Source organism: Hylobates moloch, unplaced genomic scaffold (genome assembly GCF_009828535.3).
Source record: "Hylobates moloch isolate HMO894 unplaced genomic scaffold, HMol_V3 SCAFFOLD_6, whole genome shotgun sequence".
Classification (NCBI taxonomy): Eukaryota; Metazoa; Chordata; class Mammalia; order Primates; family Hylobatidae; genus Hylobates; species Hylobates moloch.
In genome coordinates, this window is record NW_026652281.1 from 115,439,615 (window position 1) to 115,453,463 (window position 13,849).

At 41.4% G+C, this 13,849-nt stretch overlaps 1 protein-coding gene across 2 annotated transcripts in view; it reads left to right on the top strand.

Annotated features, from left to right (window-relative positions):
- KDM3B (lysine demethylase 3B) overlaps window positions 1-13,849 on the top strand; it is an 83,091-nt gene that overhangs the window by 11,990 nt on the left and 57,252 nt on the right. For both annotated transcript variants that reach the window (XM_032158005.2, XM_058441250.1), the window contains exons 2-3: window positions 9,773-9,940; window positions 12,181-12,294. In XM_032158005.2, coding sequence (XP_032013896.1) covers window positions 9,773-9,940; window positions 12,181-12,294 — 282 coding nt within the window. The remainder of the gene's footprint in view (window positions 1-9,772; window positions 9,941-12,180; window positions 12,295-13,849) is intronic.

Below are 13,849 nucleotides of genomic sequence, written 5' to 3' on the forward strand. Positions count from 1 at the left end.
TATATCTCCGAATGCTATCCCTCCCCCTTCCCCCCAATAATTATTTCTATAATTTTATATTATAATTGTATAATTATATAAAAATTATTTCTATAATTTCTATAGAAATATAAAACTCAGTCTTACTGGGTTCTGGGTATTTACTTTTCCTTGTTGTGATGTCCTTTACATGTAACAAATTTGTTTATTTTTCTCTCCTTAAACTGCTGTTTATGTCAGTCACCTAACCCTCAGAAGGTAGAGGGAAAGTCTTCCATCCTCCACACTTGCTTGTCTATTCTACTAGATAGTAAATTCATGGAGGTCAGGAAACATGGATTTTTCTGTTTTTTCTCTTCTATTCCCTGACCACTCTGTCTAAAAAAGTAGAACATTTTGAAGCCCCTATTAGGCTGATGTTCACTTCTGATTTATTACGGAATTTCCACTCTGTGGCCCCGTTATCTTTATAATCTTTAAATTTTTTCTTTTACATGTTTTTATTGATATGGACTCACTGTTAATTTTTTCATCTTGATATTGGAGTCACATTTGGGACTCCAATCCAAGGTACACTGGCCCTTAGTTTTGTGATTTGCGTCTGGGTTGTTTTCTTAGATTTGAAGCATTTGGTGTTTTCTTTCTCTGATTCTAAAGTAATACATGCCTGTTACACAAAGTGTAGAAATTATTCTAATAATTTTTTTTGCTTTTTTGAGGCGGAGTCTCACTCTGTCTCCCAGTCTGGAGTGCGATGGTGCGATCTCGGCTCACTGCATCCTCCGCCTCCTGGGTTCAAGTGATTCTCCTGCCTCAGCCTCCTGAGTAGCTGGGATTACAGGCTCCCGCCACCACACCTGGATAATTTTTTGTATTTTTAGTAGAGATGGGGTTTCACCTTGTTAGCCAGGATGGTCTCGATCTCCTGACCTGGTGATCCGCCCGCTTTGGCCTCCCAAAGTGCTGGGATTACAGGCTTGAGCCATCGCGCCTGGCCTCATACGGAATTTTTAATTTTGAGTTTTGCTTTTTCATTTAATGTGGCAGTTATTTTTTTTTTTTTTTTTTTTTTTTTTTTTGAGACAGAGTCTCACTCACTGTCGCCCAGGCTGGAGTGCAGTGGCACGATCTGTGCTCACTGCAACCTCCGCCTCCCAACTTCAAGTCATTCTCCTCCCTCAGCCTCCCAAGTAGCTGGGATTACAGGTGCCGCGCCACCATGCCCGGCTAATTTTTGTATTTTTAGTAGAGATGGTGTTTTGCCACGTTGACCAGGTTGTTCTCAAACTCCTGACCATAAGTGATCTGCCTGCCTCAGCTTCCCAGAGTGCTGGGATTACAGGTTGTGAGCCACCGCACCCAGCCTGTTATTTTCCTTTTTTACTAAAAATTATTCATTTTATGGGTGATTTTAATTTTCTTGGTGCTTTTCTCTATTTTCCACAGGTAATTCATGTATTGCTTTTATAACCCAAAAGAAAATAATAAATGGTGTGCAAGGAATTTGGACGTAATCTTATGAACGTTAATTTTTTTTGGCTGAGTAATTTAACTCTTCCCTTTTCGTTGGCTATTAAAGTTGTTTCAGATTTTAGGCTTCATCTATAATGCCATGGTGAGCATTTTTGTGAATAAAACCTTTTCAGTGTTTAGGGTTATTTATTAGGATTATGATCCGGAATGATATGATAGACACTGAGTATGTACATGTTTAAGATTCTTGATATATAGCAATTAAAAAAAAAAAAAAAGTCATGCCAGTTTTTACTCTGACCTGAGTTTGCTTATGGAATAAGCATTTATCTGGAGCCCATATTCTGCTACGCATTTAAAGTCTTTATTTCATGTAATCCTACAGGCAATCCTTTGAGGTCTTTATTGTCCCTATTTATAGGCAAAGGAAGTGAGGCTCAAAGAGGCTAAAGTGACTTGCTCCAGGCCACACAGTTAAGAAACGGGAGAGGTGGGATGCAAATCCATATCTGTTATTCCACAACCCCTGAAAGCACTATATGTGCTGGAGTTTTTATTCAGGTTATTTCCGTTGTTCCCATGTACTTCACATTTAATTTATTTAGGATGTTAGAAAGTAGAAAAATTTGGGGATAATTGGTAGAAAGCTATCTCTTGAGAATCAAAGAAACTGTAAAGAGAAAATTATTTTTTATTTGAAAACAGAGATATTCAACTCATGCATCTTCGCCCACCTTGACAAGATATCCCACAGTTGTGTAACATTATTTTTAACAGTTTACGTTTTGTTTGGAGTATAGGTAGGAAAATTGGAAAATTTAGGAGCCTTGGAAAGTTATCTTTGATTTCCTTTACCATCTCACAATCATCACCGTATCCTGTTATTTTTATCTCTAATTTCTCAAATATACTTTACATTCATACAGTATTCTTTTTTTTTTCTTTCTTTTTTTGAGACAAAGTTTCGCTCTTGTCCCCCAGCCTGGAGTACGATGGGGTGATCTCCACTCACTGCAACCTCTGCCTCCCTGGTTCAAGCAATTCTCCTGCCTCAGCCTGTTGAGTAGCTGGGATTACGGGTGCCTGCCACCACGCCCGGCTAATTTTTGTATTTTTTAGTAGAGATGGGGTTTCACCCTGTTGGCCAGGCTGGTCTCAAACTCCTGACCTCAGGTGATCTGCCTGCCTCAGCCTCCCAGAGTGCTGAGATTACAGTCATGAGCCATGGTGCATGGTCTATACAGTATTCTTATTGGCTTAGGTCTTTTATCTGGGTTATTACTGCTTCGTAATTGGTCTCCCTGCTTCCAGTTTCTTCCATCCATATCTTCCAACCTGACCCCAAAGGTAATTCTTTCCTCTTTAAAAAAAAAAAATTATAAATACAGTATTTTAGGCCAGGTGCAGTGGTTTACACCTGTAATCCCAGCACTTTGGGAGGCCAAGGCAGCCGCCGGATCACTTGAGGTCAAGAGTTCAAGACCAGCCTGGCCAACATGGTGAAACCCTGTCTGTACTAAAAATACAAAAATTAGCTGGACGTGGTGGTGCTTGCCTATAATCCCAGCTACTCGAGAGGCTGAGGCACAGAATCGTTTGAACCCGGGAGGCGGAGATTGCGGTGAGCCTAGATTGCGTCATTGTACTCTAGCCTGGGTGACAGAGTGATACTGTCTCAAATAAATAAATAAATAAATAAATTCTTTTTAAAAAAGGAAACATCTACTGATGAGGCTAAAATACTGTTCACTCTCTCATCCCAACCCTCCCACTCACAATCCCCTCCCCTCAAATAATCTGCAACTTGCTTTTTTCCCTCACATAATGTATCTCAGTGATCTTTCCATGTTAGTCTATTAGATAGATCTCATTTTTAAAAACTCTATTATTTATTCCATAGTATAAGTTGTATTTTAGTTATTCACCTAAGTATAAAATGCTTTATAATTTCCATTTTGATTTCCTATTTAAACTGAGTTTTGAGAACTTCCCCCCATTGTCTTTCTTTTTTCCTTCCTTTTTCCTTTTTTTTGAGACAGAGTCTCATTGTTGTCCAGGCTGGAGTGCAGTGGCATGATCATAGTTCACCGTAGCCCTGACTTCCTGGGCTCAAGCAGTCCTCCTACCTCAGCCTCCCAAGTAGCTGAGACTTACAGGTGCACACCACTATGCCCAGCTAATTTTTTATTTTTGTAGAGACAAGGTCTCACCTATGTTATCCAGCATGGTCTCGAACTCCTAGGCTCAAGTGATCCTCCCACCTCAGCCTCCCAAAGTGTTGGGGATTATAGGCATCAGCCACCATGCCTGGCCCCCATTATCTTTCTATAGTTTACTAGGTCTCCCCACCACCTTTAAAACTGTCAGTGCTCCTTCAAGGCCTATAGAGGCAATATAAACTCAGATAGGTCTAGGGAGGAACTAGACTTGTGAGAAACAGCTGGGTGACAGACCAAAAGGTGTAGTGGGCATTGGCAGCTGCTGGAGAGTGCACACGCTGCCTAAAGATATTCAAATGCACAATATAAACAAACGAAAGAACACTCCTGGCCAAACAACATCTTTGTCAACAGGTTTCAGTTTTTCAACCATTAATATGGCAGTCAAAGCTCTTTACAGCTTACTTACTAGCCTCCTCCTCCTCCTACTCCCAGAACACTTGATCTGCTTTTGTTTTTCTCTGCCTTTGTACCTGCTGGAAAGTCTTTCCTTCTGTTTTCTGCCAGAAGGATGCAGCTTGTCCTTTAAGACCCAGTTTGTATACTACTACCTCTTCTGTGAAACTGTTCTGGTTTCCCAAGGCAGATGACTTGTGTAATCTAACATAGCCTATTCAGATCTTTATTATTACCGTGATTACTTCGCACTGTAATAATTTCTGTACATCTCTGTTGGGCTCATCTAGGGTGTGAGTCCCTACTGTCAAATTGCTACCTTATTTACCTTGATATTCTTGGCCCTGTCAAGTGCTTCATTTATAAGAGGCATTCCATTTTTGTTAAGAGTGTGATTAAATGAATAATCTTATTAATTATAGTAAGAATGGCCTTGAGAACAGCCAGAATCCAAACTGATGATTACATGACAAACATGAAGCCCCATGTCACTTAGATTACTACCATCTGATTTTGTCAAACTTAGGATAATATATTTTATTTTTAAAAAACTTATTTAATTGTCACTAAAATGAATGTAAATCATATGTAGACCACAAAGAGAAATGAAAGCAAGAGTTTTAACACTAACTTTTCTTAACTAATAAAATACTTTACTTGTAATCCTTGGGTCCTAACCGAAGCATGTGTTGTACCATTTGCTGCTTTTACTCTGATAGTAGAAATTTAATCAGACTTTTTAAAAAAATTTCTTAGCTGATCATGGTTTGTATTAATCAGGCTTTTAAAAAATTATCTCAGTGGGGCTTGATGGCTCACCCCTGTAATCCCAGCACTTTGGGAGGCTGAGGCAGGTGGATCACGAGGTCAGGAGTTCGAGACCAGCCTGACCAACATGGTGAAACCCCATCTCTACTAAAAATACAAAAATTAGCCGGGCATGGTGGCAGGCACCTGTAGTCCCAGCTACTCAGAAGGCTGAGGCAGGAGAATCACTTGAACCCAGGAGGCAGAGGTTGCAGTGAGCCGAGATCGCACCACTGCACTCCAGCCTGGGCAACAGAGTGAGACTCCGTCTCAGAAAGAAAAAAAAAATCTCAAACTGTTTAACTGTTTTAGTCCTCCCCTACTAAGATTATCAACCTCCCTTGGTCATCTCTGACTCAATCCAATCACTACCCTTATTTTTGCTACTTTATATCCCTTCTTTGTGTCCTGTGGCCTGGCCACTACCATTAAGAGTATGTGTTCTATGTACTTAGATTTAAAATGGTTCTTCTTCTTCCTTTTCTTTCTTTTTTTTTTTTGGGAGACAGGGTCTCACTCTGTTGCCCAGGCTGGAGTACAGGGGCATGATCGTAGCTCACTGCAGCCTTGAACTCCTTGGCCCAAGCTGTCCTCCCATCTCAGCCTCCTGAGTAGTGGGGACTACAGATGTACCCCACCATGCCTGGTTATTTTGTTATTTTTTTTTGTAGAGACAGGATGTTGCTATGTTGCCAGGGCTGGTTTTGAACTCTTGAACTGCGGGGCTCAAGTGATCTTCCCACCTCAGCCTCCCACAGTGCTGGGATTACAGGTGTGGGCCAGTGCGTCCCACTTGAAATGATTCTTTACTTTGTATGCTCTAACTCTTTCATTTTTGTAGCTAGGAAGCCAAGTACAGTCCTGGGCCAGAAATAAGCTTCACTCTTGGGGGAATATGTTTACATATATCCATAGTCCATATTTACATATATCTACATTCCATATTGCTCTCAAAACAAATTCATATTATCAGATTGGAGCTGTCGTTTGATCCCGGAATGTGTAGTACAGGGTTGTTTCAGATTTAACACTTTATTCCATATCCTTTGCTCAAGTAAGGTAAGAGATAATTGCCCTTAAATTAGGTAAAACGTAACTCCCAAATATTTTAGCTTTTAGGTATGCGATGATAGTATTGAATTCTTGAATATTAACTTTTTAAATATTCAAGTTCTTCTGTACAAAGAATAAAAATCATTATAGCTTTAGCCCAGTGACTTATTTTAGTGTTGTTCTTGTATTTGTGTGTTGCTATAACTTAGAATGTTATGATTCCTATGTTGATTTTTAAAGTGGTTGGCAGATTAGAACTATACATCATGACACCTAGCCATTGGTTACCATGGAGCCTCAACCTCTGGTTTTCTGAGGACACCTGGTAGAGTACTGTGTTACTCAGGGTCAGATCCAGTCTGGGCATTGAACATTCCAGACTCTGCTTTTCATGGTTTGCAAGGTCTTGTCTGTCCTCCAGCCATTGTATCCTCCTGACATCAGTTCATCTTTGTGATGGTAGCACTTCTTTTCTCTGGTTCAAAATCGAAGTCATTTTTTAATTCTCCCGTACTCCTACATTCAGCCAGTCATCAAGCTTTGTGTTAGGGCTCTTGGATTCTCATAAGCACAAGTCACTTCATTCCTCATGTTATTACCCCCAACTCTGGGTCATGTAAGAACACTCCCTACTACTCCCCCACCGTATACACACACAAAAAACCTTTTAATGATAGTTGCATGCAGACACCCACACCTCCCATTGACAGCTGGATGAAGCCCCAATCTTTTATCCAAGTGTTCAAGATCTTCCATATCTACTCCTAGCCTTTTTAGCCTCATTGGCTACTGCTTCCTTCCCACAGTGTGTTAAATAGGTCCTGACCATCCCAGAACTTAACTGAGGCTTTTGTTGTCCTCAGCCTCTATCAGTTCCTCTGCACATCTGAAGTGATCTTATGCCTCTGAATACCCACCATACTTTATTTTATCCTATTTCTGTTTATCCTGTGACATACTATTGCCCAAATAGTGCTTTATAATCAACCAAAGTGCTTAGAATCTGTTCCTTTATTTAATTTTCACAACCAGTCCATGAGGTAAGAAAGATGTGTGTCATATCACAAAAGAAGAAACTAAGATTTGAGGAAGGAAAAGTAAGTTGTCTAAGTTTTGCAAGAGAGTGGAACTGAGACACTAATCCAGGCCTCCTGGAACATGAGCTCCAAGCTTTGTACATTATGCTGCCTTTCTTGGTGCCAGAGTCTGCACTTAAATGTAAGTTTGAATATATCTCTCTCTTTCCAGTTGTCTGTGAGTTACTTGAAGGCAGGGGCTATGTCTTATTCCCCTACAACATGTATGTATGAATGAGCCTATTTATATATTAAATATAGTACAGTTCAGTGTTCTGTCCTTTTTCTTTGTAAAAATCATTCTTCTCCTCTCTGAGCCTTGCATCTCCATCTTTTTATTAAGTAGAAATGAAGCTTACTTTTCTCATTGCTAATTTCTTTGTTGGAGTATTATAGATAATAGAACTAGAACTTTATAATGAATTTAACTTCTGGGATAACTTTTTAGCAATGCAGTTCACAAGTATTTGTTGCCTGTGAAGAGATTAAACCAATAGTTGGGCTACTGAGCTATGGTTCCATACTTTCCAAGTATAAATTTCCTGAATTTTCATATCATTGTAATTTTTATGTTGGTTACTTGAGAACATGTGTACCAACAAAAAAAAAAAAGCTATTGTGAATTCAGTAATATTTTTCTTCAAATTTTTTCCACTGTGGTAAAATACACATAAAATTTTATTGTTTTTAATGGATTTGAATTTTATTAATTACATCATCTACATGTATTTGAAAAATGATAGTACATACATCTGCAAGACCTGGCATTCACTCTACAGGAAATGCTTGGTGCCCCTAGTACTTACAGATCCTCCTGGTAACTCCACAGTTGCCAGTTGGGAGTCACATCTATGGGGTTTCTAATATTGTCCTGCATCACTTAGTGTTGCCTTAAGAAGTTTCATGTGAGATTTTTTTTTTTTTTTTTTTTGAGACAGAGTTTTGCTCTTGTTGCCCAGGCTGGAGTGCAATGGCACGATCTCAGCTCACCGCAACCTCTGCCTCCTGGGTTCAAGTGAATCATCTGCCTCAGCCTCCTGAGTAGCTGGGATTATAGGTGCCCACCATCACACCCAGCTAATTTTTGTATTTTTAGTAGAGACAGAGTTTCACCATCTTGGCCAGGTTGGTTGTGAACTCCCGACCTTGTGATCCACCCGCCTCGGCCTCCCAAAGTTCTGGATTACAGGCATGAGCCACCGCTCCTGGCCGCATATGTAGCTTTTGATGCTGTGTTGACTCATCTTCAGAAGTCAGAATTTATATAGAAAGTCAAAGCTGGGGCCAGCCAAGGTAGCTCACGCCTGTAATCCCAGCACTTTGTGAGGCTGAGGCAGGAAGATTGCTTGGCTCCAGGAGTTCGAGACCAGCCTGGGCAACATAGTGAGACCCTGTCTCTACAAATAATCAAAAATTACCTGGATATGGTAGTGTGCGCCTATAGTCTCAGCTACCCAGGAGGCTGAGGGAGAATTGCTTGAGCCTAGGAAGTCGAGGCTGTAGTGAGCCATGATTGTGCCACAGCACTCAGTTTGGGCAACAAAGTGAGATCCTGTCTCAAAAAAAAAAAAAAAAAGTCAAATGTAAGCATAATATTTATTAGAAAAATATAGCTTCATTTTTGAGAAGATTACATTAATGCAATCTCCTTTAAGAACTGTATAAATACAGTGTCTATCTAAATATATCTCAAGAAGTGGAGTATCTGTTCAGGGAAGAAGAAAGCATTGTTGTGACTACAGCAAGTCTCTGCTAACAGATGTGAGATTACTGCTGACAGTTGCACTTAAGAATCCACATGCAGCTGGGTGTGGTGGCTCACACCTATAATCCCAACACTTTGGGAGGCCAAGGTAGGAGGATCACTTGAGCCCAGGAGTTCAAGACTGGCCTGGGTAACACAGCAAGACCCTATCTCTACCGAAATAATTAATTTTAATTTAATTTTAAATTTTAAAAAAGGCTGGGCACGGTGGCTCACGCCTGCAATCCCAGACTTTGTGAGGCCGAGGTGGGCAGATCCCTTGTGCAGGAGTTCAAGGCCAGCCTGGGCAATGTGGTGAAACTGCGTCTCTACAAAAAATAAGCCAGGCATGGTGGCACATGCTAGTAGTTCCAGCTACTTGGGAGACTGAGGCAGGAGGATCATTTGAGCCCGGGATGCGGAGGTTGCAGTGAGCTGAGATCACGCCATTTCACTCCAGCTTGGGCGACAGAGTGAGACCCTGTCTCAATCGATCAATCAATCAATAGAATCCACACGCAGGAATGGGAGAGCAATGTTTTTCAGCATTTTATCCTTTTGAATTTTTGCCGTATACATACATCACCTATTCAAAAAATAATTAAAAGTTCACAGTCATTTCAATAGAGGTATTAAAAATTTCTTCCTATTGGATTATGAGCTTTTTGAGACCAAGAAGTATGCCGGATTCCTTTCTGTATTCCTGAACCTAGTATAGTACCTTATGTGTAGATATGAATTAGAAACTAAGAGTTGCAAATTTCAGTAGGGACATGACTAAAAATTACTGAATGACTGAATAGTTCATGCCTCCTTAACTCTGTTCTTCCTTTTCAGAATGGGGCTGAAACCAGCTTCCGGCTCTGAAGATCAGCTTTTATTGACACCCATTAAAATAACTTAAACACAAGTTAGAATTATTCCTAGTCAGTTGTTCAGAACAGTGGGGTTTATGTTCATTTATAAGTATAGTGTGAGATTTTTCCGAGTGTGACTTCCAAACTGCTTTTTATCTCTTTTTGCAGATCTTTGTAGAATTTGATGGCTGTAACTGGAAGCAACACTCCTGGGTAAAAGTTCATGCTGAAGAAGTTATTGTGCTTCTGCTGGAAGGATCTCTTGTATGGGCGCCCCGTGAGGACCCAGTCCTTCTCCAGGGCACTCGAGTCTCCATTGCACAATGGCCAGCCCTGGTGAGTGGCTTTTACTGGGTGGGAACATATCTGAGCTTTACTCCTATAATATAACTATGACATGTTAGGGACAGAGTATGTGTAAGAACTACATACTTTGTCCTTAATGTATGTTTATTCTGAAGTTACTAATGCAAAAATTAGGAGCAGTCTTTTCTCCTTTGTCCTCCAAAGTGTTTTATATTAGGTGATATTTAATATGAAAGAATTTTTTCGGCCAGACACAGTGGCTTACGACTTGTAATCCCAGCACTTTGGGAGGCTGAGGCAGGAAGATCCCTTAAGCTCAGGAGTTTGAGATCATCCTGGGTAACATGCGAAAACCCCGTCTCTACAAAATATACAAAAATTAGCTAGGTCTGGTGGCACATGTCTGTGGTCCCAGCTACTTGTGGGGCTGAGGTGGGAGGATGGCTTGAGCCCAGGAGGTTGAGGCTACAGTGAGCCATGATTGTGCCACTGTATCCAGCCTGGGTGACAGAGTGAGACCCCTGTCTCAAAAACAAACAAAAAAACAATGAAAAGAATTTTTTCACCTTTAGTCTTTTCTCAAAGCAAGGTTTTGAAACATTATTTGTAATCTTTAAAGTTTTTTTTTTCAATTATGGAGTGAAACAAAATAGCAATATAAAATTTATTTTATTTTTTTGAGACAGGGTCTGGCTCTGTCACTCAGGCTGGAATGCAGTGATGCAATCAGAGCTCACTGCAACCTCTGACTCCCAGGCTTAAGCCATCCTCCCACCTCAGCCTCCCAAGTAGCTGGGACTACAGACGCACAGCACTGCACCCAGCCTAATTTTTGTATTTTTTTGTAGGGATGGTTGCTCATCGTGTTGCCTAGGCTGGTCTTGAACTCCTGGTCTCAAGCAGTCCACCTGCTTCAGCCTCCCAAAGTGCTGGGATTATAGGCATGAGCCACTGTGCCTGGCTGTGTGTTATAAAATTTAATTGTGAGAGTATCCATTTGTTTCTGTCTTATTAACAAAGTATGGGTATAAATGGTAACTTCTAAAAAATCCTGATTCTCATGTGGCTAACCAAATTAGATAAATAATATTCAAAACAATGTTTTTAACCTATTGAATGGTATATATCATCACTTACTAAACTGTCTTTTCATTTTTTTTTTGTCTTTTGTTTTTTGTTTTTTTTTTGAGACAAAGTGTCACCCTGTCACCCAGGCTGGGATGCAGTGGCACGATCTAGGCTCACTGCAACCTCCGCTTCCCAGGTTCAAGCAATTCTCTTGCCTCAGCCTCCCAAGTAGCTGGGATTACAGGCACGTGCCACCATGCCCAGCTAATTTTTGTATTTTTAGTAGAGACAGGGTTTCACCATGTTGTCCAGGCTGGTCTTGAACTCCTAACCTCAGGTGAGCCACTACGCCCAGCCCTTTCATTTTTTGTTGTTGTTGTTGTTGTTGTTGAGACAGAGTTTTGTTCTTGTTGCCCAGGCTGGAGTGCAATGGCGCGATCTTGGCTCACCATAACCCCCGCTTCCCAGATACAAGCAATTCTCCTGCCTCAGCCTCCTGAGTACTGGGATTACAGATGCCCACCACCAGGCCCGGCTTATTTTTTGTATTTTTAGTAGAGACAGGGTTTCACTGCATTAGCCAAGATGGTCTCGATCTCCTGACCTCGTGATCCACCTGCATTGGCCTCCCAAAGTGCTGGGATTACAGGCATGAGCCACTGCGCCCGGCTTCTCATTTGTTTTTAAGGCCACTTTCCAGTTGAACTTTTAGGAGAAGCTCTTGTATAAGTGCATGTGGGGTCTCTTCATGACTTTTTTATAGGCTATTTATTTATGAAATGGTAATATGAATTAACCATACATATTTATGCCGTTAATTATTTTATAAATTTCACAAAGATTTCAAGAGTTCTGAGATGATAACAGTATAACTCTTTATTCTGGGAATTTACTATAATTTAGCTCTCTTGAAGCCTAATAAGATTAGCCCGATCCCTAGGCAGAATTAGGAGAATTTCTGATTCCTCTTGTCCTTGTTAGCCAATAAGAGTAATGAGCTGACTTTCTGCATTAGTTAGCTTCCCATGACTATTTGAGGGGTAGATGCTAGGTTGGGAATGTTTCCAAGGACTTATGCTTTAGCTTATCTGTATTTACTGGGATGGAAGATACAATAATTCTCTTTGAAGTTAGAGATTTGTTTGAATTGCCATTTTTTTATTCCCAAGTTCTAATCAATTTATTGTCATTGTACTTCACAGACTTTTACGCCCCTTGTAGATAAACTGGGTTTGGGTTCTGTGGTTCCAGTGGAATATCTTCTGGATCGAGAGCTTCGGTTCCTGTCAGATGCCAATGGGTTGCATCTGTTTCAGGTATTTAACACTTGCTCTAGTCTTGAGCCTATTATTTTTTTCGTTGCTAATTCCTTTGTTGATATAAATATAGGTGTTTCCCCTTTTACTGGGTAGGAACATATTAGCATTTCTTTTATTACTTCCTCCTATAAATACGCTGTGCCTTTTTTATTTTTTATTTTATTTTATTTTATTTATTTATTTATTTATTTTTGAGACAGAGTCTCTATCTGTCCCCCAGGCTGGAGTGCAGTGGTGCAATCTCGACTCACTGCATCCTGCGCCTCCCGCGTTCACTCCATTCTCCTGCCTCAGCCTCCTGAGTAGCTGGGACTACAGGCGCCCGCCACAACGCCCGGCTAATTTTTTGTATTTTTGGTAGAGACGGGGTTTCACCATGTTAGCCAGGATGGTCTCGATCTCCTGACCTCGTGATCCGCCCGCCTCGGCCTCCCAAAGTGCTGGGATTACAGGCGTGAGCCACTGTGCACAGCCTATTTTATTTTTTTGAGACAGAGAGTTTTGCTGTTGTTGCCCAGGCTGGAGTGCAATGGCATGATCTTGGCTCACTGAAATCTTTGCCTCCTGGATTCAAGCAATTCTCCTGCCTCAGCCTCCCAAGTAGCTGGGATTACAGGCATGTGCCACCACACCCAGATAATTTTTGTATTATTAGTAGAGATGGGGTTTCACCATGTTGGTCAGGTTAGTCTTGAACTCCTGACTTCAGGCAATCCACCTGCCTTGGCCTCCCAAAGTGCTGGGATTACAGGTGTGATCCACCGCGCCTGGCATTTTAAAATTTTTATTTATTTATTTATTTTGAGAAAGTCACCTTGGCTGGAGTGCAGTGGCTCCATCTCACCTCACTGCAACCTCCACCTCCCGGTCTCAAGTGATTCTTGTGCCTCAGCCTCCCAGCTAGCTTGGGATCAAAGGCACATGCTATCACACCTGGCTAATTTTTGTAGTCTTAGTAGAGACGGGGTTTCGCCATGTTGCCCAGGCTGGTCTCAAACTCCTGGCCTCAAGTGATCCACCCGCCCTGCCCTCCCAAAGTGCTGAGATTACAGGCGTGAGCTGCCGTACCCAACCTCCCTGTGCATTTTAAAGTTTTTCTGCTCCCTTGAAAAGTGCTTTTGGTGGCTGAGGCTTCTTTCTTCCACACAGCCCCACCCTACCTTAAAACCACCCAAGACTTAAGACCACAATACTGAGTCCCTTCAGAAGAAGTGGCTTCGGCCAGGCGCTGTGGCTCACGCCTGTAATCCCAGCACTTTAGGAGGCCGAGACGGGCGGATCATGAGGTCAGGAGATCGAGACCATCCTGGCTAAAACAGTGAAACCCTGTCTCTACTAAAATACAAAAAAATTAGCCGGGCGTGGGAGGCTGAGGCAGGAGAATGGCGTGAACCTGGGAGGTGGAGCTTGCAGTGAGCCGAGATCACGCCACTGCACTCCAGCCTGGGCGACTGAGTGATACTCCGTCTCAAGAAAAAAAAAGCAGAGGTGGCTTTTCTGAGGTGGCTGTTTTTGTAACTTGAGTCCGAGGAGGCCTATTCATTATTGACAT